The 26,243-nt window shown below is 42.5% G+C and overlaps 1 protein-coding gene across 7 annotated transcripts in view; it reads right to left on the reverse strand.

The window, feature by feature from the left end:
- The window catches only part of FLNC (filamin C), a 73,404-nt gene that overhangs the window by 16,456 nt on the left and 30,705 nt on the right, over window positions 1-26,243 (reverse strand). For 2 of the 7 annotated variants that reach the window (XM_063926708.1, XM_063926713.1), the window contains exons 3-22: window positions 25,452-25,549; window positions 24,272-24,422; window positions 23,005-23,123; window positions 22,354-22,431; window positions 21,937-22,099; window positions 21,463-21,663; window positions 14,000-14,137; window positions 13,385-13,511; window positions 11,604-11,740; window positions 11,262-11,455; window positions 6,698-6,811; window positions 6,367-6,510; window positions 6,059-6,182; window positions 5,730-5,890; window positions 5,411-5,501; window positions 4,492-4,661; window positions 4,204-4,321; window positions 3,799-4,061; window positions 997-1,594; window positions 624-797 (exon numbers count right to left, since the gene is read on the reverse strand). In XM_063926708.1, coding sequence (XP_063782778.1) covers window positions 624-797; window positions 997-1,594; window positions 3,799-4,061; window positions 4,204-4,321; window positions 4,492-4,661; window positions 5,411-5,501; window positions 5,730-5,890; window positions 6,059-6,182; window positions 6,367-6,510; window positions 6,698-6,811; window positions 11,262-11,455; window positions 11,604-11,740; window positions 13,385-13,511; window positions 14,000-14,137; window positions 21,463-21,663; window positions 21,937-22,099; window positions 22,354-22,431; window positions 23,005-23,123; window positions 24,272-24,422; window positions 25,452-25,549 — 3,363 coding nt within the window. The other 5 variants (XM_063926707.1, XM_063926710.1, XM_063926709.1 and 2 more) reach the window with 5 other exon arrangements.

Consider the following 26,243-nt stretch of genomic DNA (forward strand, 5'->3'; position numbering starts at 1 on the left):
TACACTACACACTCAGCAGACTATGGGAGGTATCCAATAAGGCATGATAAAACATCCAGCGTGAAAAACGTCTGTTTTTCACGATTTTTCCAATATGTTTTTTTACAGGCTATCCAGTTAGATCTCCTGTAAAAAAAAACCTGCGTGTTTTCACGTCTGCAGCCCTGTTTTCACACTATTTTGTTTCGCCAGACAGGTGAAACAGAATCCCTGATAAGCCGTGGCTCGCACCTGCTTATCGGGGCTAATTGGATAGTCCCCAGGGATACAATAAACTGCGGTAAATTATCTTTTTACACTGTACATTTATTAGCACAATAGAGAATGAATATCAATATTGGTTCATTAAAAAGCTGCAGCATGTGACAATTTTCATGAATTTACACTTTAGGTTTATGAGTTATTTGTTTGAAAACTGGTGAAAACTGCATACCTCAAGGATGCCCAGATTTCTATGCACCTTTACAGTCTGCAATTTTAAAATGATGGCGTGACAACCCAATATGCACATCTGCCAAACTTTTACCTTAATCCTCACAATGCAAGACATTGAAATACCGAGCTACAAGCATGATCTTAAGATCTTGATACAGCTTGGTATAAATATTCTGCCTGGAGCTTACCATCTTCATATGCTGTATACTGCACATGATATGTGCCATCCCCATTGTCAGATATCAAGCTGTCAGTTACAGCACCTGAAGGGCTGATGATACGGGTGGTCACATGACTACCCCCAGTCTTGGTTAAAGAGCGGGCATCCACAGTAAATTCTGTGGTAACCTCACGAAGTACACCTGAAAGAAGGGAGGGAGAATACAACTGAATATATTGCATTTATAAAGTACCATGAACATCATTCTGGGTTATATCATTCAAGATACCTGATGCTTAGGCCAGAGAAAGTACAGATGTTCATTTCTAAACCACCCACCCCTGTTTTTATACATTCTCCATATGACATACCCAAGTATTTTTCTTCCCCTTCTTACTAACCTCTGGGTTCCACTCCTGGGCCGAAAACCTTCACTCCACTGGTGTCCACAGCTGGTTCTACATTTACCCGGACAGGGAATTTGGGTACTGCATGTCCTCCATATTTGATGGTGATTGTGTATGCCCCAGGGCATGATGGGATGTAGGTAATACTATAGGTCCCATCACTGTTGTTCTGAATGAGAACTTCAGCTTTAGCTCCTGAATCTGATAGAATCTCAATGGTGAGCTCAGCATCACCAGCTTTGGAGCAGTCCACAGTAAAGGTGGCCACCTCGCCAGCTTTTCCTCTTTCTAGGCCAGGCCCACTGGCTGTCACTTTGCTGGGATCAAACACAGGCCTGATGTCAGCCTTGAAGGGTGAGCCAGGAATGTGAGCCTCCGCAAATAAGATGTTGATAGAATACTCTCCTGGTTCTGTTGGTAAGTATGAAACTGAACAGGATCCATCCCCATTATCCTGGCACTCAATCTTGGCCTCACATGGTCCTTCTACTGTCAGACCAAGACCTCCTGTACCAGCTCCTTTGGTGTCAATTGCAAATGGAGCTGGCTTACCCACAAACCCACCTTTCAGGCCAGGTCCATAGGCACGAACCTGAAAGATTGAAAAATAAAAGTATTCATTACTATTAATATTAACATATTTATTTTATTTATATACAGTAATCATGTAATTAGCAGCTTGGTACAATGAGATGACTTTTTCTGTCAGTTGTCCAGAGAAGCATAAAAACTTTTTGTCTAGTCTGAATGTAAGCTGTTGGCACTGCTTATCCAATAGTTATCATCTGCGCAGGTTACACCCATTATTTATTATCACTGTGTACATACTGTAGGATGTGGAAAATCCTATTTTACCCTTAATAATTCTGTGATACAGACATATACCAAATAAATAAGGAAATAACAACTATGGGGGATTTAGAGTTGGACGCTACTGTGTGAAATCTATTGCCAAAGCAGCGGGTGCGATAATATGCAAACATGCCTTATGTACTATTGAGCACCTGAAAGTTCTAGCCCTGAGACGCCCACTTTTAACGCCTGTGCACGCAGTAACATCGCAATCCGCCGAGTGGATACTAACGAGTGCACTGTCAACACTTGCATCTACCCCATGGCAGAGGCAGTTTCTCTGTTTGAACATGGCCTCTGGAGAAGGGGCTATGCATCTGGGAGTGTAGCCGCTCTCACTGACACTCCCACACGACACTTCTATATCACCTCAGGCCACCTCCTAGTCACCATCCATCGCATTGTTACACTACTTCTGATCTTATCTGAGCAGTATACAACAATGCCTTTGTGAGTACATTCAGGGTAATGCATGCGCTGTAGTGGGTTTCTGAATTTTCTCTGCATGTGCAGTGGAAAACAATTGCTCAACTCAAGGAACATCAAAATAGCGTACAATTTGTGCGTGCCTCTGCATCAGGCCCTATATTGTCTGTCAAAATCCAAAGTTACATACAGTGGTGCTGAGAAGGTTGGGAGCGGGTACTGATTACCGGGCTTGGCTTGTTGGTGGGGCCTAGCGGGTTCCCAGGTCTGTGCCCCCCCCTCCCCTTCAAATTCCCCCTCTTACCTGTCAGCCAGCCACAGCCTCTCTCCCTAGCACAGCACAAGCTGATTCCATTAATGCTTTGTACAAACTATTTTTCTGCTGTGCAATAATGATATCTTCCGGACCATATGTTTTTTGTCATATATGTACTGGAATACGTATAGGAGACCATCAGACGGAATGCCAGCTGTCAGTATACCGTCAGCGGAATCCCGGCAGCGAGGTAGTGAGTCCCCTCGCGGGTTTGCTGCACTCGCCAAGCTTCGGGCCCGGCGGCTCGCTCCACATTATATTCCCACTCAGATGGTGGCGTGACCCCACCACTAGAGTGAGAATACCGTGCTGCACTCAGGATTCTGACCGCCGGTATTACCCCACCTGTCGGTATCCTGAACACTGGGATCCCGACAGTCGGTACATTAACCGCATCCCATCCTTACCATCTATAATCTATCTGTAAGAAGGCTTACTGTTTAAGAGACATATTCTGATTTTCTAAGTTTAGTAACTTTATCCTATAGTACAGCACGTAAATGCACTTCCATTCAATGACCTCTTCCTGTGATTACGTTTTTTCCCTTTAGGCCTCAGAGCAACAGTGTCAGAAGATAGCTCACTCCCATTGTCTCACACTGATTTACACCTACTTATCTGTATGTTTGTGTGTTGCTCTAGCTGCAAAAAGGAACAACCTACAGGAAATATAGTAAATGATATGTATTTTGCAAATGAGATATATTTGGGGTGGATGTCCTCCACTGCTGGATCTGATGTTTCCCCAGGGCCTGTTTGCAAATCCAAGCTAAGGGTTTATTTAAACACATATATCCCCTCCTCTTTGGCTGATCCGACCTGACACTCACTCTGCATCTTGCACATACAGCAATGAGAAACACATGGCTCAAAACCCTGCCTGTGCCAGGACTGGGGAAGACAGAGAGCAGGGGAGAGGGACTAAAACCAATATGAACGATGCCTTGAGGTATAACAGCAGCGACACATGACATATATTACAGAGGCGGAGAATAGATATTGTGTGGAAAGAGCAAAAGTGCAGAGAGCTAGGAACTAGCAAAACAGAAACACCACATTGATGGGAACTGCAGAATGAATTCATCTTATACAGGAAACAGTATAACAGGCAGAGAACAATAGAGATTTGGAGAAAAAAAAAAGCAACAAGAAAGAGTGAAAGGAAAATGACCATAAGCACAATTATTCCTGACTTTCTGTACCTTGGAAGGATCAGGGGGCATTACTGCCTCCACTGAGAATGGGCTTCCTGGCACGGGATGCCCATCATAACTGATGTCCACCTTGTATGGTCCTTCCTCGGGGGGCATGTATTTTACTGTGTGAATCTCACTGGTGACTCCAGTCTCCACCTTGCAGGGAATTGGACGGCGTGAGGGGGATGTTATCTTCACGTCCACCTTCCCCTGACCTCCAGCCCCACTGGTGTTAATGGAGAACTCCTGATCCTTCCCAACATCCACTTCTGTGAAAGTGAAAGCAAAGTGACTGATATATGAACTGTTTTGGAGAGAGGTGACATACACAAGTACAGGCCTGGGTGCACAAAGGCATACACCTCTCAGGATGCAGACTGAGCGGGAACTACAATATAAGCTGCTACTTACTGTTGTTAAGTCCTTGGACTTTAACCTTTCCCAGGTCAAGAGGTGGAGCCACATTGACAATAAAGGGGCTCTTAGGGATTGGATCCCCTCCATATGTTACAGAGACAGTTATGTTACCCTGCAGGAACAGACAATACACTTGAGTAATGGAAGTGCAATTATAACTTTACCAGCACCCCAAAGAAATGTAGAAACAATTAGTAGCAACTACAATTTCATTACAATGTGTTATCAATCAACAGATAATGTGTTCAATGAAATGTAGACATTACAGTATATTGACTATACCTGCTGCACGGCTGTATACTTCACAGTGAATGAGTAGTCATGGTTATCAATTATTTCAAAATCTTGCACAGCTTCACCCTTTATGGACCCAGTGAACTGAACATCCAGTTTTGCTTTTCCAGCACCCTTAGTGTACACTGTGAAGTGGGTGGGCTTTCCGACCTCCACTCCTGGATCATAGGAAAGAGAGTTGGATGTTTTATTTTATGTCTCTACATGTGGCATTAAGTGGCAAATATTTCCAATCAAGGAAGCTATAACCACTGCTTGTGGTCGCCTCACAGTATTGACTATTCTGACTCTCCCGGCATCAAGCTGCTGTAAAGTTTAAGCCATCTGCTTCCTAAATCTTCCTTACATGTTCGATATAAGGATCACTAAAATAGTTTGGGTAAATGTTATCAGCTTTAGGTTTGTTATGAAGGTATAAGAAGGACTATTAAGATGATACTAAGGTGACACTAAACAGCCTGAAGTCAATAAAAGGCATTGTACAATTCATTTATATCATCTCCATGTGCAGAGGTGAAATTACCCAGCACACTGTAAATAAAACATAGTTCTACCCATTTTCTTTTCTCAGAATTTGCAATAAAGTTTTCATACATGGAAGAAATTTTGGTTTCAGTAAAAGGAAACTTTGCTGAGATGACAAGTGTGCTCAGTTGTATTTAACTATCAATGATCTAACAAGGAAATCATTTAAAGTCAACGAGCCTGATTCAGGTCTGACCGCAATGGGTGAATCGATCTAAAAAAATGGCCGGTAGTAAATTGGTTTTAGCCCTGTAACACAGCATGGATTTAGATGGTAAAAATGTGTGCAAATCAACCTTTAGTAAATGTACCCCCTACTGTAGTTTCCAAATTATCCTTTCACATGGCTGATCCCCTAATAGCCATTAACTGTCTCTCTTACCTGTGCGGTTGAGTCCTGGACCCTCTGCCCGTACTTTGTTTGCATCATGCGATGGATCGACCTTAACTCGGAAGGGACTGATAGGTATTTCCTGATGGAGATGTTTACAGTTAGATAGTTTATCAGTAAGAAGAAAGCTAACCTAAACTATTATTATCAGGAGACTTGTAAAAGGCATATGCAACAAATTCCAGAAATTCAATTACCCCCCCCCTCCAAAAAAAAATTGAAAAAGTTGTTTCATGTACTGTAACTGGATGTTGCTATTAAGTCATGCATTTTATATGTGCTAGCACTAGTAGCAGCAGTTTGTCCTCACCTGGTCAGCGAATAGCACCATGATGGTATATTTCCCAGCTCCAGGTGGAGTGTATTTTACTGTGAAAGTATCATTATCATTTTTAATGATGTCAAAGTCAATATCTGCTTCTGCTGGTCCCACCACGCCAGGTGCACATTTAATGCCAATGCTGACGTCGCCTGTGGGTAAAAGTAAGCAGTACAATTAATTAAGTGACATGAATATTTATTATATCAAAAACATTCTTGTGTAGCCCTTTCATATTATAGAGTAACCTGTTCAAACACCATTTTATCCCATGACAGTGACCATGTAATGTCATTATATGCTACTGAGCAGAGACTTACCTTGTCCTGCCTCACTGCAATCCACTGTGAAATAAGTTGGCTCATTGGCTTTTAAACCTGTCTTTTCTACACCGGGTCCATAAACTTTAACTTTGCTGGGATGGCTGCCCTCACCCACTGACACCTTAAATGAATAATAAATTGCATTAGCAAACAAATTTCAAAGCAGTCCACACAATTTACTTAATAAATGTGTTTCTATATTTAATAGAATATACTAAGTACACAATAATCATACACACTAAAAAACAGATCCAACATATTACTATAATAAATACACCATCCAATGTGCCACAGATATAACTCACCCGGTAAGGGCTGTTAGGGATGTTAACTCCTCCCCATGAGATGATGATGGTGTGTTTGATTGGCTTGATTGGTACATAAACACACACATATGTATTATCTCCATTGTCCTTAATCTTGATGTCAATGGGTGTGCCCTCTGCATCCTGATTGGATAGATATAGATGTCATCATCAAATATATTTCATGTGCTTTCACTTTAAAGAAACATAATTAGTCACACATATTTTAACATAATTAGTCACATATATTTTCCTTACCATCCAGTCTATGTTAATCCACAATAATTAGCGTCCAATACTTAAAAATCCAAACACATACACACTCAGTTACCTGTGCATAAATCTTCAGTTCAGCAGTTCCAGCAGCACGGGCATCAATGGTGAATTCAGCAGGGTGTTCTACTATGCAGCCTGTGGGTTCCAGACCTGGACCATATGCTTTAACCTGGAAAGAGATAAAAAAGAGAAGCAATAATTATTGGCTTTGGTAAAAACACTTGTTCCCTGTGTGCGTTCCCTGTAATTGTACAATAAGCAGTTTTACATAGCCTCAATCTTTTTTCTACAAATAAACCTTCATTCACCTTCAACCTACCTACTCGTGTCATCATTTCTTGCAAAGACCCCTATCTATTTTTTCAGTAAGCCAAAGTAGTGTTATCTCTTTCCTCCTGACGGGAAGCCCCCACCAATACCCCTTCAGCATCTTTGTTCATATGTCAGAGATGTTCTGTGCGCCTTTGATGCTAGTAATAGTTTTCCAGTCATATAAATTATGTTTGGAAAGGAACGAGGGATTATAAAATGATCCTACAAAGGTCAGAGTCCATTTAGACAAATGTGTCCTCCTCACCCTCCCTCATCAACTTATAAAATAACAGCTGCTAGGACAAGGATACCGTTGATATGGGAAGGGAGCAAGATGAATGTAGTATACAGTATAATGTACTCTCCAATGTAAATTATAAGCAGGGGTTAAAGTGAGCCGGAACGGGTCGGAACTGCGTTCCGTTAGTTCCACTTGGAGACGGAACGCAGTTCCGCCTCCTCCTGCTCACCTAACCCGATGTTTGCCGGTGCCGCAGGAAGATGCCGGGCGCCCGCAGAGATTGTGTTATCAGCGGCGCCCGGCTCTCCCTTAACAGCGGAAGCTGGCTGCAGGAGCTCACTACTGAGCTCTTGCTTCCGGCTCCCGGCTCTGTCAATGCGCGCTATAAGAGAGATGTCATGACGTCTCTCTCATAGTGCTGGGGAGCGGAGTGAAGCGGACGCCAGGAGGATCACAACGGGAGCGGGGACTGGTAAGTTTGGTGTTTTTTTAAAAACATGTGTGACTACTACTGGGGGCATAACTACAGGGGGGCTAAACTACAGGGGCTAACTACAAGGGGGCAAGCTACTGGGGGCATTACTACTTGGGGCAAACTACATGGGGCAAACCTACAGGGGCACATTACTACTGAGGGCATAACTACAGGGGCATTACTACTGGGGGCATAACTACAGGGGCATTACTACTGGGGGCATAACTACAGGGGCATTACTACTGGGGGCAAACTACAAGGGGCTAAACTACAGGGGCGCATTACTACTGAGGGCATAACTACAGGGGCATTACTACTTGGGGCAAACTACTGGGGGCAAACTACATGGGGCTAAACTACAGGGGCGCACTACTACTGGGGGCATTACTACAGTGGGACATTACTACTGGGGGCATTACTACTGGGGGCAATACTACACAGGGGCATTACCATTAAGGGCACTACTAATGAGGGCATTGTAAAGGGGGCACTTCATAAGGGGCATCACTCCTGGGGACATAAGAGGCACTACTACTGGGGGCATTGCATAAGGCACACCACTATGGGCTCTATATAAGGAACACTACCACTGTGGGCACTACAAGTACAGTGGACATTGCATAAGGAGCACTACTACTGTGGGCATTGTAAAAGGGGCGCTACTGCTGTGGGCATTGGAATACCTTTATTGCATGGGCGCAGGGTGGAGGGGGGTGAGTTCCATCACCTCTCTAGGACCACTTTAAGCACTGATTATAAGTATATTATAATTCACGGGTCACAGAACTCCAAGTTGTCTTCTGATATCCATAATAATTTATAGTTTGGTTTGCGTGTGTGGGTTTTTTATACTAAATAGTTTTTTTCTAATGAACACAGAGGTGATGGCATCGCAAAACTACATCACATGAAAAATTTACATTTATACAGATAATATTTACATGAGTTTATGCATATATTAGCTTGTGCATTATAGATACTGTAAGATTATAGTGAATGGGAATCATAAGCCACACATATAACTCATTATACACATGTATCTACATGGTACTAAAACACTGTTAAGATATTCATCTTTTAAATGTTTTTAAAGTAATGGTACATTATATGCATCACATTCTTTGATGTGTGTGTTACAGCTACCTACTGCCTGTAGGTGATGCTGTATGACTTATCATGAGTAAGGACAGCATTTTATGTCATTATACTGTACAGGCTATATTAAGAAGGAGGATGTATCACATAATCAAAATATCACAACTTCTCATTACTATTGTTAACATTTTTCATATTACAAGAAATGCAACAAAGATTTAAGTGACTGAGAACCTACATCAGCCTCAATTTGCACAATTTGCACACGTGCACCTAGTGCATCTATATACAGTATCTTCCAATACATTCAACTGTTTGAACAAACACGGTACCATTTGTGGATGAGCAAACCTTTACAGCAGCTGATTGGAGGAGTTGGATGGTGCAAACCTTGCAAGCTACAGAGAAGGCACACTGGTTCTCCTCACTTTGCCAAGCATTGGAAGCTACAGAGAAGGCACACTGGCGCTCCTCACTTTGCAGAGCATTGCAAGCTACAGAGAAGGCACACTGGCGCTCCTCACTTTGCAGAGCATTGCAAGCTACAGAGAAGGCACACTGGCGCTCCTCACTTTGCAGAGCATTGCAAGCTACAGAGAAGGCACACTGGCGCTCCTCACTTTGCAGAGCATTGCAAGCTACAGAGAAGGCACACTGGTTCTCCTCACTTTGCCAAGCATTGGAAGCTACAGAGAAGGCACACTGGCGTTCCTCACTTTGCAGAGCATTGCAAGCTACAGAGAAGGCACACTGGCGCTCCTCACTTTGCAGAGCATTGCAAGCTACAGAGAAGGCACACTGGCGCTCCTCACTTTGCAGAGCATTGCAAGCTACAGAGAAGGCACACTGGTTCTCCTCACTTTGCAGAGCATTGCAAGCTACAGAGAAGGCACACTGGCGCTCCTCACTTTGCAGAGCATTGCAAGCTACAGAGAAGGCACACTGGTTCTCCTCACTTTGCAGAGCATTGCAAGCTACAGAGAAGGCACACTGGCGCTCCTCACTTTGCAGAGCATTGCAAGCTACAGAGAAGGCACACTGGCGCTCCTCACTTTGCAGAGCATTGCAAGCTACAGAGAAGGCACACTGGTTCTCCTCACTTTGCCAAGCATTGGAAGCTACAGAGAAGGCACACTGGCGTTCCTCACTTTGCAGAGCATTGCAAGCTACAGAGAAGGCACACTGGTTCTCCTCACTTTGCCAAGCATTGCAAGCTACAGAGAAGGCACACTGGCGTTCCTCACTTTGCAGAGCATTGCAAGCTACAGAGAAGGCACACTGGCGCTCCTCACTTTGCAGAGCATTGCAAGCTACAGAGAAGGCACACTGGCGCTCCTCACTTTGCAGAGCATTGCAAGCTACAGAGAAGGCACACTGGTTATCCTCACTTTGCAGAGCATTGCAAGCTACAGAGAAGGCACACTGGCGTTCCTCACTTTGCAGAGCATTGCAAGCTACAGAGAAGGCACACTGGCGCTCCTCACTTTGCAGAGCATTGCAAGCTACAGAGAAGGCACACTGGCGCTCCTCACTTTGCAGAGCATTGCAAGCTACAGAGAAGGCACACTGGCGCTCCTCACTTTGCAGAGCATTGCAAGCTACAGAGAAGGCACACTGGCGCTCCTCACTTTGCAGAGCATTGCAAGCTACAGAGAAGGCACACTGGCGCTCCTCACTTTGCAGAGCATTGCAAGCTACAGAGAAGGCACACTGGCGCTCCTCACTTTGCAGAGCATTGCAAGCTACAGAGAAGGCACACTGGCGGTCCTCACTTTGCAGAGCATTGCAAGCTACAGAGAAAGCACACTGGCGCTCCTCACTTTGCAGAGCATTGCAAGCTACAGAGAAGGCACACTGGCGTTCCTTACTTTGCAGAGCATTGCAAGCTACAGAGAAAGCACACTGGCGCTCCTCACTTTGCAGAGCATTGCAAGCTACAGAGAAGGCACACTGGCGGTCCTCACTTTGCCAAGCATTGCAAGCTACAGAGAAGGCACACTGGTTCTCCTCACTTTACAGAGCTTTGGAAGCTACAGAGAAAGCACACTGGTTCTCCGCACTTTGCAGAGCTTTGGAAGCTACAGAGAAAGCACACTGGTTCTCCGCACTTTGCAGAGCTTTGGAAGCTACAGAGAAAGCACACTGGTGCTCCTCACTTTGCAGAGCAATGCAAAAAAAATTTAAATTTTAAAGTTTACATTGCAGAGCAAGATTACTGAATTCCGATAAAGGCAAGGCTAAAACAGGTAGAGGTATAATAAGTATAGATAAAAGTGTTTCAGATAAATATTACACCTTAGTGTTATAAAAAGTTTGTTGATTTTCACATTGTAACAAATGATTGGTGAGACCAATGCTGTTTCTTTAATACTTAATATCTTTGTTCTGTCACTGGTTATTTGTCAGTTACACTAGATGTTCCTATATGGTTTAAGATGCTCTACCTACCAATTGATAACATTTCACCCAAAGAACATATTATTACTCGACTATTACCTTTTCTGGGAAGCCTTTGTTGCTAGCTGGTAGTATATGAGCAATGAAGGGACTGTCCTTGATATCCTCATCATCACAGATCACATGCACAGCATACTCCCCAGGCTCAGTAGGCCAATAGCGAACATCACATGATCCATCTCCCTTGTCATCACACTCAATCTTTGCCTGTGAAGGACCCTCTATAGAAAAGCCTGGGGGTACAAATCAGGGGTGAAAATTATTTTTCCAAACAAAAGGCAACGGACAGTAATGTAGGACATGTGGTTATTTGGTTGCAGTCTTGCTTGTTTGTATTTTAAAATGAAATTAGTGCTGTATTTATCATTCAGAGAATCTTACCAAGTGTTCCGACTTCTGTCCCTATGGCTTCCACCACAAAATCTGCTGACTTGCCCACCATGCCCGTCTCAAGGCCAGGACCCCAGGCACGCACTTTCTGTACTCCTACTTCAGGGCTGATAATGACTTCAAATGGGCTGCGTATAAAATGAAAGGTAAAGTGAAAATTGAACGAAAATAGCAGAAGTGATGAAAGTTAATAAGTAAAGTAAGAAAAACATTGGTAAAAATACAGAATAGTAAAATTAAAATATGACTTTGGGCATTCAGACAGACTATAAATGACAGCACTACATAATTTGCAAACTAATATAGTGAACATAAATTACAGTCAGTAACAAACATTGGAACTTGGGGCACATTTAGGGGAGATGTTGCCACGAATTCCATAGGAAAGGAAATTTTGTCTAAACATACTGTACTCAGACAAACATAAAAAAGCCAAGAACTGCAGTTCCACTTGTGGTAAGTTGCCACCTTTTCAGATCTTGTGTATTCTTTGTATAATGGGGGTAATTAAGACATGATCGCTCGCTGGCATTTTTTGCAGCGCTGCGATCAGGTCAGAACTGCGCATGCGTATACACCGCAATGCGCAGGCGCGTCACATGGGTACAAAGCGGATTGTTGCTGTGCGATGGATTTTACGAAGAATTCATTCGCACAGTCGATCGCAAGGAGATTGACAGGAAGAAGGCATTTGTGGGTGGCAACTGACCGTTTCTGGGAGTGGCTGGAAAAACGCAGGTGTGTCCCAGCGTTTGCAGGGCGGGTGTCTGATGTTAATTCCTGGCCCCGGACAGGCTGAAGTGATCACAGCAGCTGAGTAAGTCCTGGGCCACTCAGAAACTCCACAAAGTTTTTTTGTACCGCTTGGCTGCTAGCGAGCGATCAGGTCTGAATTACCCCCAATGTCTCAATGTACTTTGGAGAATAGGACAGGATTATACTTCTTTGTGTACTATATGTAGTGATTCCAGTTTTCAGTCTTTATTTTTTGAGGAATTGTGTGTTGCTGTTGTGGTTTTCACCAGCAAAAAAAACATTTTTTTTCAATGTTGAAATAAATATAGCATAAAAAATAAGACTATTTTCTTTTTACTGTTAATCTTGTAAATTTCCTCTTTCTGTGTTATTTATTTGTATAATTATTATTGTATATTATTTATATATTTCCTCCACAGTCACTGTCACTGTATCTGTGTGTGTCTGTGTGTGTGTGTGTGTGTGTGTGTGTGTGTGTGTGTGTGTGTGTGTGTGTCTCTGTCTCTCTCTGTCTCACTTAACCTGTCTCATTCTTCATGCTAGATTTGTGTCTCGTCAACATCCCTGTGCCAACAGCAGGCCAGTTCAAGAACTTCAGTGTACTGCTTCCACTGCCTATGAATGCAGCTGTACTGGTGATTACTGTGGTGAAGTTCCTTTCCTGATCTGCTGCTTGCACAGGGTATTTCACACTTCACTGAGGAATCATATATCAGACTGTTTTTGGTGTTAAACCTAAAATGTCAGGAAAGCCCTCAGTGGAATTTTTTTTGCCTTTTTCATTTAGAACCTAAAATTGGAGTCATACATGATTAAATGCATGAAAAACATATGAGAAAACAATTAATTCTGAAAATGTAAGAACATCAAGCATATGCCAATCCTATGGTTGCCCTTGGTGATAGTGCCCTGTCATCTATGGTACACATTCTATACCTTTTTCATCAGATATTCTAAGCTTGCCCAAATGAGGCACAGAAAGGCATCACATGATGCCAGTCTATAGTTATGCTCACCTTCTTGGGATGGCGGTTCCACCCCACGTGATTGTTACAGTGTATTTTCCTGGCACTATTGGGTAATAGTCACACTCGTACACACCATTTCCAACATCTCGGACTTTCACTGGTTCCTCTGTGCCCTCTGGTAATCAGGAAAGACACAAGTTGTGGGAGAGACCTTCATCAGAGGCTACCTCTAAGTCACAGTAGTGGGCGAACTAATCATTTTATTCTACACAATACATTCACCTTTCTCACATATGTAACTTTTCATGTGGCTCATTTTTCCAGTTTAGTTCTTTTTGAAGGGTTTTATGTATCTCAATTGGTAGCTTTCTGAGAAAAATAGAATATTTTCCTGCCCTGAAAGCAGTGATTACAGTAACCAAGGCTTTCTTCCAGTTGGCCTCATGATTCAGTTTGCATCTATTCTATACCATGTCTAACAGAAGTAACCCATAGCAACAGTAACTTTACTTATCAAAGATAAAACAACCAACAGTGAGCATGAGTAAATAGGCATATTGTCTTGCAATCATATTGTCTGTTATTGCTACATTTTTTGTTTAAATAATCTCGTACAGTACAAGTGCTTCATGTAAAAAGTTCAATTTATTGTTCTCTACTTACTGGGTCCTTTTACTGAGACTTTTAGTTCTCCACTTCCTGCTCCTTTGGTGAATACCTTGAAGTCAGCCACTTCCTTCACACGTACACCTTTGGGCTGCAGCCCCCGGCCAGAAGCTCTGCAGGCGTTAGGGTTACATGCTGCAAAAGACATAAATATGCTGTAGCTCAAAATGAAAGAAAAAAAAAAAAAAAGATCAAGTTACCTGCTACACACTAAACAACTACTTGCAGGGCCGGCTAGAGGGGGGGGGGGGGTCAAAGGGGACACCGGTACCGGGCCCCAAGGATCAGAGAGGCCCCCAAGTATACACCACTTAGTGTCCAGCAGGTATGTGAGCCATCTTGTTTAAATACGGCAGCGAGCTGTAGATGGTGTGGTCGCAGCCTCAGAGTGACAGGAGCCTCTCACACACAGTAACTGTGCGGCATGAGTGTGTGTTCACTCTTCCAGGGTCCAGTTCTGTTTCAGGCAGTTACGGGGCATGGCAGCAGCTCCTCTGTCCAGGATTCCTGTGCCCTGCACTGTCCTCTTCCGGTATGTTGTGTGGGTCGCATGGATCCTGCTGTGCAGTGTTCGGATCTGGATACTGAGAAGTGCAATGGACGCGGGCCTTTGCCCAGGTAAGAGTGGATTGTGAGGAGATATAGGGCTTTGGGATGGAGTGGGGGGGCCGGGAATGCAGCATGGAATCATTGGGGAAAGACAGGTTGTGCGGTGTGTGGGAGATAGGGGAGAGGGAGACACAGACTGTGGTGTATGTGGGGGAGGAAGGAGAGATATTCATATTTATACTTTTGTATAATAACAGTTTCTGAGGGGCTCACAGAGAAATCACTGTACGGGGCCCCAAGATTTCTGTTGCCAGCTCTGACTACTTGAAAACATATAACGTAATTATTTGCTCAACAACACTCATCTACACACAGAGTGCTACCCTGGAAAGCTGGCATATAGCAGATGAACATTTCAGTAATAGGCATTAACCCCTAAATTACAATGAATATTCCAAACATGTTGGGCAATGTGTGCTCATATGAGATTACAAAAAATATGCATCAATTACACTACGAGCTAAAAGCTACATGCAAGTGCAAACAACAGACGAACAGACCGTTCAGACCACTGCTCTCTTCACATCTTAATTATGCCCAAAGTAGGGATGCAATTCATATTTTAGTATTTGGACAAGCACTGAATTCTGTCTCACAAGATTCCAGTGCTACACAAGTAATCCTTAGCAGAATGTGTAACATATTTGGTTAGAAGATTGCGGATCTTGGAAAAGGGTTATTCATATACTCAAACATATATTCTGATCGAAGGCTGAAGAACATACATATTATATATATATATATATATATATATATATATATATAAATATATATATCACCAGTACGTATAAAGGTTATTAAAATGAGAAAATTCATCTAATTTTGTATTCCTAAAGATGGACAACAATATACTTCCCAGTATAATCCATGTTTTGGAAGAGGCCTACAAGTAAATAAGTGGGGTTTCTGGAAGTGATTAGGATTAGAGCGGGTGTTTGGCATATGGGGGTTGGGATTATTTTGTCTTGATTTTGCCTGGATAAATGTGGGAGGTATGAGCAAGAATCTATAGGGTATATGTACAAAGGTGTGAGTTTTTTTAGAAGTGGATATGCTGCCCATAGCAACCAATCACATTCTAGCTATTATCTTCTAGAAGCACCTATATAAATGTTAACTGGAATCTGATTGGTTGCTATGGGCAACATCTCCACTTCTAAAAAAAACTCACACCTTAGTAAATATACCCCTATAGCTCTACAGCTATTAAGGCCCTCATTCCGAGTTGATCGCACGTAGCAACTTTTTGCTGCTTGTGCGATCAACTAGACGCCGCCTATGGGGGAGTATATTTTAGCATAGCAGGGCTGCGAACGCTTGTGCAGCCCTGCCATGCTAAAAACGTCTCCTGCAAAACAAGACCAGGGTCAGACTTACTTACCCTGTGTGACGGATCCAGCGTCGAAGGTCCCGGGATTGACGTTGGACATCCGCCCTCCAAACGCCTGGAAATACCTGCGTTCGGATCCCCACGCCCGGAAAACGGTGAGTATCCACCCGGGAACGCCTCCCTGCTATCAATATTCTTGTGCTAGCAATCACTTTTTTCTCTCTTCTGGTCGTTGCCCTGCGACGGCTGTCGCTGGGCAATGACGCGCGTGCACATTGCGGGCACCGTGCATGCACAGTTCCGACCTGTTCACACCACAGCGAAGAACCGCTGCGTACGAACGGGTCGGAATGACCCCCTAAGTTTCCTATGGTGAAATATAAAAATTCATGCAGGTTCCTTAAACAGGAATACATAGGTTTTATGGGTGTGGTATTGAAAGTCGACAGTAACTAGGTCGACAATGTCTAGGTCGACCACTATTGGTCGACAGTAACTAGGTCGACAGGGTGTCTAGGTCGACAGGGTCTTTAGGTCGACATGTTCTAGGTCGACAGGTCAAAAGGTCGACATGAGTTTTTAATGTTATTTTGGTGTCGTTTTCTTCATAGAGTGACCGGGAACCCCAATTAGTGCACCGTGTCCCCTCGCATGGCTCGCTTCGCTCGCCATGCTTCGGGCATGGTGCCTTCGCTCCGCTACCTCATGTCGACCTTTTGACCTGTCAACCTAGAAAATGTCGACCTAAAGACCCTGTCGACCTAGACACCCTGTCGACCTAGTTACTGTCGACCAATAGTGGTCGACCTAGACATTGTCGACCTAGTTACTGTCGACTTTCAATCCGGATCCCAGGTTTTATATACTCAACAAAAGGAACAATAAGCAATATGACAGTGCAACTACAGCACAGTTTATGATTTACTTAGCTTTACTTCTAGTTTAAATTCAACCATTGTGTAACTTTCTATCTAATAGGCTAATACATATTTAATGTCTTACTAACTGCGAATAACATAACAGCAACCTCTCAGCAATAGCTTTACCTGTCTAATGTCAAATTAAAACATGAAAGCAAAAGTGTAAAGTGACATGGTTTTAGTGCAGATTTGCACTTAGTAATATTAGTATAAAACATCATTGTGTAGACACTGGGCATTGGAGTTTCTGCAATGTGTGGGTCCAGGGGAGTGGGTCGGCCACACCACACACACTGCACCCATTTTTAAATACGTACCTCTCCAGAACCCTGCGTTGGCTGCTGCAGCAGCAGCAAAAAATCTCAGCCAGAATGGCTGCCATGCATGTGCAGTAGTGAAATTAGTCTCCGGAACATGGTGGATGCCATGTTTCCAGAGACCTGAGCATGCGCGGTAGACACTGGCACAATGCTGGAGCCTACTGTACTGTTGAGAGGAGAGGTCACACCTGGAGTCTGCACATGGGCCCTCTCCTCTGTTAAAACACCTCAGACCAGAGCCGGCCATAGGCATAGGCAAACTAGGCAATTGTCTAGGGCATTTGATATGCCTATGGGCATCAGCAGCTTCTGCTGATTAAAATGATATGCGGCATGCCTATATTCTGTGTGTAGCATTTCATATGTAGATACAGCCACAGTCTCTCACAATATATAGGCATGCTGCATATAATTTTAATCAGCAGAAGCTGCTTTTGCATCCTAGCCACATAGCAATGCAAATAAGATGCATTTTCATTAAAAAAAATGTTAGCATTGAGGCAAGATTTATGAGGACACATCTGTATCCAAGCAGAGGCAGAGGTCACAGTGTTAGTGGCAGTGTGAGTGCTGTGTGCATGTGAGTGGGTTGGTTGTGCAGTAGTGTTCGGAATATGTAAGGAGCATTATGTGTGTCATGTAAAAATGCATTAATAACGTGCAACATATGTGTAAGGGGCACTATGTGTGTCATTATGTGTATAAGGTCATTAATAATGTGCGGCATATGTGTAACAGGGTACTGCTGTATGTGTGTCATTATGTGTATAGGGGCACTAATAATGTGCAGCAAATGTGTAGGCGGCACTATGTGTGTCATTATGTGAATAAGGGCATTAATAATGTGCAGCATATGTGTAAGGGACATTATGTGTAAAAGGGCATTAATAAAGGCTGTCATAATGTGTAAGGCACATTATGTTTATAAGGACATTAATAATGTGTGTCATATGTGTAAGGGACATTACTGTGTGGCATTATGTGTATAAGTTGCTCTACTATGTGGCATTGCATATAGAAAGGGCACTACTGTGTCATCTAATGTGAATAAAGAGCAATAGGGTGTGGTGTAATGTGAATAAGGAGCAATTCAGTGTGATGTAATGTGAATAAGGGGCTCTACTGTGAGGAGTAACGTTTATAAGGTAAAGTGACACTACTGTGGGATATAATATGAATTATGGACACTATCGCATGATCAGATGTGAATAAAGTTGCAGTACTGTGTGGCGTAATTGGAATTGGGGTTACTATTGTGTGGCCATGCCCCTTGCCAGCAAAAACACACCCCTTTTTGGGCTGTGCGCCAAATGTGCAAACTGTTCCTATTTAAAATATAGGGGGTACAAACACCAAAATAAGGACTGTTATGGATGAGGGGTGGTGGTGCTGGGAAAGAGGTGCAAGGTCAGAGGCTGAACCAGCGGTGGTGCTAGGGGGCACCAGCCAAAATCTTGCCTAGGGCATCATATTGGTTAGGGCCGGCTCTGCTTCAGACACTGGGTAAAGTGTTGAGTGCGGGTATATCCTTTTTTATGTATGTCAGAGCTGTAAGTGTAGGCACACTTACACAAGGACGGTGGTGATGCCTCAATACATGCTCACTACTGAAGCAAAGGAAGTGCGTGTCAGACAGGTGAGATGAGGGTACTAATGGTCTAGTGTGAAACTAAACTAAAGTAGCCAGTCTGTAGTGTTACATGCAGGACAGGTTCTGTTCACACAGAGCAATGTCCACAAAAACAGTGCTGTGCTCACACAATTCTACATATGATTCCAGTCATAAAAGAAAGGCAGAGTCGTTGACTAACTTCTAAAAAGCCATATGCAGGTACGGCTACAAGACAGGCCATGCTTACACCGTGCAGGATTACACATGGACATGTTTCTTATTCTAACATCTGTTGACAATAAGATGTCCATGCACAGGCTGAGCCTGCTTTATTTGGGCAAGCCATGCCAAGGCTATGCCCTCTCACTCTTGACAGGCCATGCTCAGGCCATACTAACTTGACTTGCGTGGTTTAGGTTTGGGTGGAGGTGGGGGAGCCACTTTCTTAGCCTTGTCAGGAGGCGGGGTGGCAATGGCCTGAGGGGTGACCTGAAGGGGAGGGGTGCTGGGTGCCAATGGCAAGACAGCAGCTATTGGGAAAGCAAAGAAACACGGGGAGAAAAATGTCACTTAAAGCAAAGGCAGTTATGCAGAAACACATAGATCGAATGTGGTAACCAATGATACAAGCACACAGAGACATATACACAGTTATACAATGGTAGACAGCGCCACTTATACATGCAGTTGCACATGCTAAATAATAGTAAACATAGTTCTACAACTTCTCATACCTGTACAATCGCTGGCAAATTATCTCAAAACTGCCATTATGGGTCAAACAGCAGAAAATAAAATGACCATCTACACCACTGCCTAAAAACGTTCATGGACAGAATAAAACGATTGAACGGTTATGCTTCGTACAAAAGGCGTTATTCAGGTTTGTTAGCAAACCAAAAAAGCACTTTAATGGGCATGTCGCACTGCAGGTGGGGCATATGTAATATGTGCAGAGAGATCTGGGTGGGTTATATTGTTTCTGTGCAGGGTAAATACTGGCTGCTTTATTTTTACATTTCAATTTAGATTTACGTTTGAACACACCCCACCCAAATCTAACTCTCACTGTACATGTTATATCTACCCCACCTGCAGTGCACATGGTTTTGCTCGTTAGTGTGCATTTTTGGTTTGCTAACAAACCTGAATAAGGCCCAAAGGGTGCTATTCTAAACATAACTATTATACTTGCGAATCAAGTATTTTACTTGAGCATAAAGATCACAGGTGAATGTTTTAGGTGAAAAAACGTCACTTTTCGCTATTTTTTAGGGCGAATGGGGATTCACCCTATGCAACAGCAGAGTCTTTTTTTCGCCTAGGCAAGACATTTGGCAGGAGTGAAAAACACGTGGATAGGCGAATTCACATGTTTATGTGCCTGCGAAAACGCGGGCCATTGTTGCAGATTCTGAGGCAGTTTTCGCCAATGCCTTTTCACTACAAAAAAAAAAAGTGAAAAGGCATTAGGAAAATACCGTAAAAATGGGTGAAAATGGGCGGCAATTGAATATGCAGGGCGGTAAATTAGATGGCTCCGAAAATGCCGGAGCTAAATAAATACCCCCTAAGAGGCAAATACCACAGAAATGCGAATGCACAAAAATATATAATATTTAGTGTGTATATTTTGGCTAATATTAAGTGGAGAGGAAATAGTATCTAGATTTCTGTTTAATTAGTTAATTTAGAATGTTTGGGAGGAAAATTATTCTTTCACTTCATTCATAGAGTAAATGCTGATTTAATTGTTGGGTCCTACGACTGCCAGAAGTCACTAGCGCATATCTATACAGTGAATACAGTCCTCCCATTTAGCTTTAAAAAAACATAGTGATCATGTAGGGCAGGCATGTCAAAACTGCGGCCCTCCAGCTGTTGAGAAACTACACATCCCAGAATGCCCTGATACAGCTTTAGCATTCTCTGACAGCAAAACTGTGTCATGGCATGCTGGGATATGTAGTTTCACAACAGCTGGAGGGCCACAGTTTGGACATGCCTGATGTAGGGGATCTACAAAACATCACTAAGCATGTCTCTTTGTCAGACTACATCTACTTCGTGTGTGTGCCAAAGAGAGAATAACAGTTATGGACACTAACCTAACAATATCACTAACCTAACCTAACATAGCATCTGAGATTAGAAAGCAATGATTAATTTGGCAGTGATGATCATCATTAGTATAAACTAAAGACAAAAGATGGTTGATGAATGGTTAGATCGATCAGCGCCATAACAAGGGCTCTCAGTAACATGTGCAGGCCAGCTCCCGTTGCCCATGACATAACGCATAGTGGGCAAGGCCACCAGCACCTGGAATTGCAGCAGCAATACTGGCTGCAGAGTGCCATTCCAGGCACCCTGCTAGCCAGAAGCAAGGTCTGTGGGGCGCTGACGGTGGCACCCACAGAGCCCTTTGCGGCCGCATCAGTCATTCACCCCTAGTTACAACCCTGAGATCGATGTGAGATGAAGAGACCATTACAAAGTGAATATTAACAGCTACAAGACATAATTATAGATAGAATAAAGGAATAGAATGCCTGAGACATGAATACAAAATAATACATACATAAAATGCAATGGCAGTGAGGCACCACACAGGACATGGATGCATCTTCCAGACAAATAAGTAGAAATATCAGTGATGGTAATCTCACCCTCTGAAATGTTAACAACATAAGGACACTTGGGAATCTGAGTTCCAGCGAAATTAATGAAGACCTTGTGAGGTCCTTCCATGTTGGGCCTGTAGGTACAGCGATAGATACTGTCACCTTTGTCTTCAAGAATAACTTCCACTGTGTCCTGTCGATTCTGGGGATCAACAATGACCACACCAACATCACCAGAACCAGCACCTGTTGATACAAGACACATATCTGTATATTAGAGAGAACTTCTGTGTCACAACAGTAAGAGGCAAAATGAATTATATGGGTCATCCATGCCTTTATTTTATATTGAAATGTATATTTCAAAGGATGTCCAGTACTAGTACTCCCAACCATGTTCTCTCTTACACACGTTTCCTGCCTCTTTCTGATACAACTATCATCCACTTATGTAACTGCTTTTAAGCTGTAAAATTCTGTCTACTGTATAGCTACGTTAACAACTGAAGAGACCGTTACCTGCAGTATAGATATCAAAGTAGGTTGGTTTGTTGGCAACATTTCCCACAGGCTCCAAACCAGGTCCCCGTGCTGTCACTTTATTAGCGTCTCCAAGGGCCATGGCAACATTAACATTAAATGGACTTTTGTTGATGTTCTGACCAGCAAATAAGACTGTAACCTATGTAATACAGGAAGAGGTCATGAATGTGAATACTGATGCTGGTCATGTTCTATACATAATTCTAAAACAAGGCAATAATGTATTTTATTGTAGAGAGATACATAGAAACATTATTTAGAGTAAAACATTTGGTACATGTTTAACTGCTTGAACACCAAGCATATACATTTATATAAAGAATGCAATACATTCTACACCAAGAGAATAGTGAGTGAACCCTCTGGGTTGGGTGATGGCTATGTGTCGCTCACCTTGTGAAGGCCTGCCACCTTTGGCACGTAGCTGACTGAGTAAGTTCTGTTCTTATCATTGTTGGGGATAACTTTGGCCTGAAAATAAAACAAAACTCAATAATTCAACTGGCGGACACTGCTGAGCTGAGTTTAACACTAAGGGGTAAATTTACTAAAGCTTCTAAAACAGAGAATTGGTGATGTTGCCCTTAGCAACCAATCAGATGCTGTCTATCATTTCTTGATTGCCTTTTAAAAAATGATAGACAGCTTCTGATTGGCTGCTATGTGCAACATCCCCAATTCTCTGTTTTAGAAGCTTTAGTAAATTTACACCTAAGTTGTATTATTTCTACAGTAATTTCCAGATCACTCCCCAAACAGGACAAGGGAAACAGCTGATACATTTCAGAATTAATGTAAGAAGATTTTAACAGTGAAAAATAATTTCAAAATAAATAATAACATTTTGTACATACCAAGTTTAGTTTTTCCTAAAATACGGATGTGATCTATATTTTTTTTTTATTATTGGAAGAATTGTATTGCTAATATAACACAGTTTTGTCAGTAGTATATGTATCATGAGCAAGGGGAGCTCAATAGTATTAGTTCACTGTGTCAGGAAGACCTAATATCTTCACAGACTAGTAAAATTGAATTTTTTACCTCTTCAGTATGTCCTTCAGGATCTTCCACGAATACCAGCACTTCCCCCAGGCCAGCATCAATGGTCTCCACTGTGAAAAAGGCGGGTTTCAAAACCATGTTTCCTTGAGGCTCAATACCTGTAAATAATGTGATAGAGTACAATAATTATTAAACTGCAACACACAACCTACAAAGGTGAAGAACCGAGGAACTTGGGTGCAAGGACAATTGTATGAACTACTAATAAACATAAAATGGATAACGTAAATCACTTTTAAATGACTTTCCAGGTATAGGTAGTCAAACTGGGAAGATCCAGCCATTTCCATTACAACTAACATAATTAAAGAATAAGAACTTACTGACTACACAATTACCTATCATATTTAAAGATCATCATGATTTTATGTCCAAAAAGACCATCTATAGAGGTAACTAGGCACATGAACTCACAATGTCCCATGATGACGATGCAAAACATGATTTCAAATAATATAATACAGTGTTTCAGGAGAAAAATATTTTTTAAATGGTTCATTGTTCACCCCAAAACTTTGTAGTTACATCATATGATGACTTAACACTTCTTAAATAAATCCAGTTTAGAAAACTTCACTGGTGTGTTGGGTCCTGCATCTCTCTACATTTCACATAACGTAACCGGTAAATTAATTAATATATAGCACTTATATTAAATTAACACATATACAGTGGAAGAGGCCCTGTTTTCAAAGTTTGTAACTTTAATTTATAGAAATAATGTTATCTTTATATCCAACTTGATCCCAAGGACATTTCAGGAGCAGTACCAATGGAACACATGGCTAGCCTGACTCATTCTCATTCCTCCATCTCTAGATCTGTCTGGAGCTGCTGGGACTCCGTAAGGCCACATTGAAGTTTATGTTTTGGTCCTGGCTGTCTCCTAATTGTCCACATTTGGGAGTTTTGGCAGCAGGCAGTTTGACTGCTTCAGATCAACATATTGTAACAATCGTGACGCTGCCAAGTAGAGATGGAGCAGAGCGGATTGAGAGCATGAGCTCACCCAGACATCGTGTTACATTAAGAGAGCCAGCAGGAAGGGAACTGCGGGGGCTACCTGGTTTCCCATTTTAACCCTTCATTAACGATGCAAGAAGAGTATTTATAATAATGATCCAGCCTTTAAGTGAAGTCTTTATGTAAATAGTTAAAATAAAAATCCTTGAAGTTTTCCAGTTACGATAAAACTGGTTTAATGTAATATTTTTCAATAAACTCAAAGGACTATTATTTCTCATACCAGGCCCATAGGCAATGGCTTTCTTGGGATGCAGCTGCTTAGATCGCAGAGGTGCTCCTGGCTTCAGCTTGGCCTTGGGGAACTGTGAGAGGTAGGTCATGACTGAATGCTCATCTACATTAGGATCCACAATCTCTTCAGGAGCGATGACCTACAGCAGAAATATATAACAGTAGGTGAACATCCAATTGCTACTGTAATTTTATACTTCATATGATAATCTGGATTTGTTCAGTGGCAGACAGAGCTATTATGACAATTAGTTATAAGCTATATTTGCTACACTGTTATATAAATTGTTGCTCAAAGTTGTCTAAAACTGTTTCTTAAATGTAAAAATTAAATGGAAAATCTCAAACTTTTAACAAATCAAGTTAAATTTGAGCAAGTCGAACAGGTTCTTCCACATTTACGCAGGTTTACCATTTGATCACTGGCGAGGTGGTTCACACACTATGGAGGCAGTTTGCAGATGACCTGTAGTACACTTAGCAAGCTATTGCCTGCTGCATTGCCTCTCACCTTTGGTGCACCTAGCCAATCATTTGCATGCTGCATTACCTGTCACCTTTGGTGCACATAGCCAATCATTTGCCTGCTGCATTGCCTGTCACCTTTGGTGCACCTAGCCAATCATCTGCCTGCTGCATTGCCTCACCTGTAATACAGTACATCTATAGCCAGTCATCTGCGTCCTGCATTGCCTCTCAACTGTGGTGCACCTAGCCAATCATCTGCCAGCGGCTACATAGTCTCTCACCTGTGGTACACAGAGCCAATCATCTGCCTGCTGCATTGCCTCTCACCTGTGGTACACCTAGCTAATCATCTGCCTGCTGCATTGCCTCTCACCTGTGGTACACCTAGCCAATCATCTGCCTGCTGCATTGCCTCTGTCTCTCACCTGTGGTACACCTAGCCAGTCATCTGCCTGCTGCATTTTCTCTCACCTGTGGTACACTTAGCCAATCATCTGCCTGCTGCATTGCCTCTCACATGTGGTACACCTAGCCAATCACCTGCCTGCTGCATTGACTCTCACATGTGGTATACCTAGCCAATCACCTGCCTGCTGCATTGCCTCTCACCTGTGGTACACCTAGCCAGTCATCTGCCTGCTGCATTGTCTCTCACCTGTGGTACATCTAGCCAATCATCTGCCTGCTGCATTGTCTCTCACCTGTGGTACACCTAGCCAGTCATCTGCCTGCTGCATTGCCTCTCTTGCATTTTCCACAGGCTGGTTGGGGTCCCAGGCTTCCCAGTCTGGACAGAGACCTAGCAGAACAATGGAACATTATTATTATTATTATTATTATTATTATTATTATTATCACTATGTACAATAATTCTGTGGAGCTTTACCATGAGCACACAAACAAATGCGTAAGGGATAAATGTAAAAGACTCCCATATATGTTATGTATGATACATATGGAAAGTGCGGTACACTCTTGGAATACATAGTGACTGGATTTAAAATAATTTTAAATTAAAAAAAGAAGAATAGTACATTCAAGGAAACAGATTTCTGGAAGTCCGTTTGTACAAACATGTGTCAAATTCCATTGACCTTTCTGCTATTATACATGTACTCATTTACTGATATATAATTCTTCTTGTATAGCTCTTTATTAAAAATGTAAGTACATGATGTCTAATGACTTGATCTAATCCTAGAAGCTAGTCAATAATACTTAGCACGTAATACATCAGAGAAAGGAATGAGCAGTGTCACGTGTGAAATCTATATGCTGTTTTTTATGCCGTTGGTACATGCTTGTGTAATCTGGGGTATACTCGCTGCCTCTTGCCTTATATGAGATTACACATTTCTCTCCCCCACCTTCCCGCTCCTTGGCAGGCAGACAGACGGCTAAACTGGATAATGTTACAGCCGCATTTCTCTCTTGTCATGGAGAGGAACAGACAGCAGCATAGAGTTACACTGAAAACGGCGGCATGACTACAT

The sequence above is a fragment of the Pseudophryne corroboree genome, chromosome 6 (assembly GCF_028390025.1).
Source record: "Pseudophryne corroboree isolate aPseCor3 chromosome 6, aPseCor3.hap2, whole genome shotgun sequence".
Taxonomy (NCBI): Eukaryota; Metazoa; Chordata; class Amphibia; order Anura; family Myobatrachidae; genus Pseudophryne; species Pseudophryne corroboree.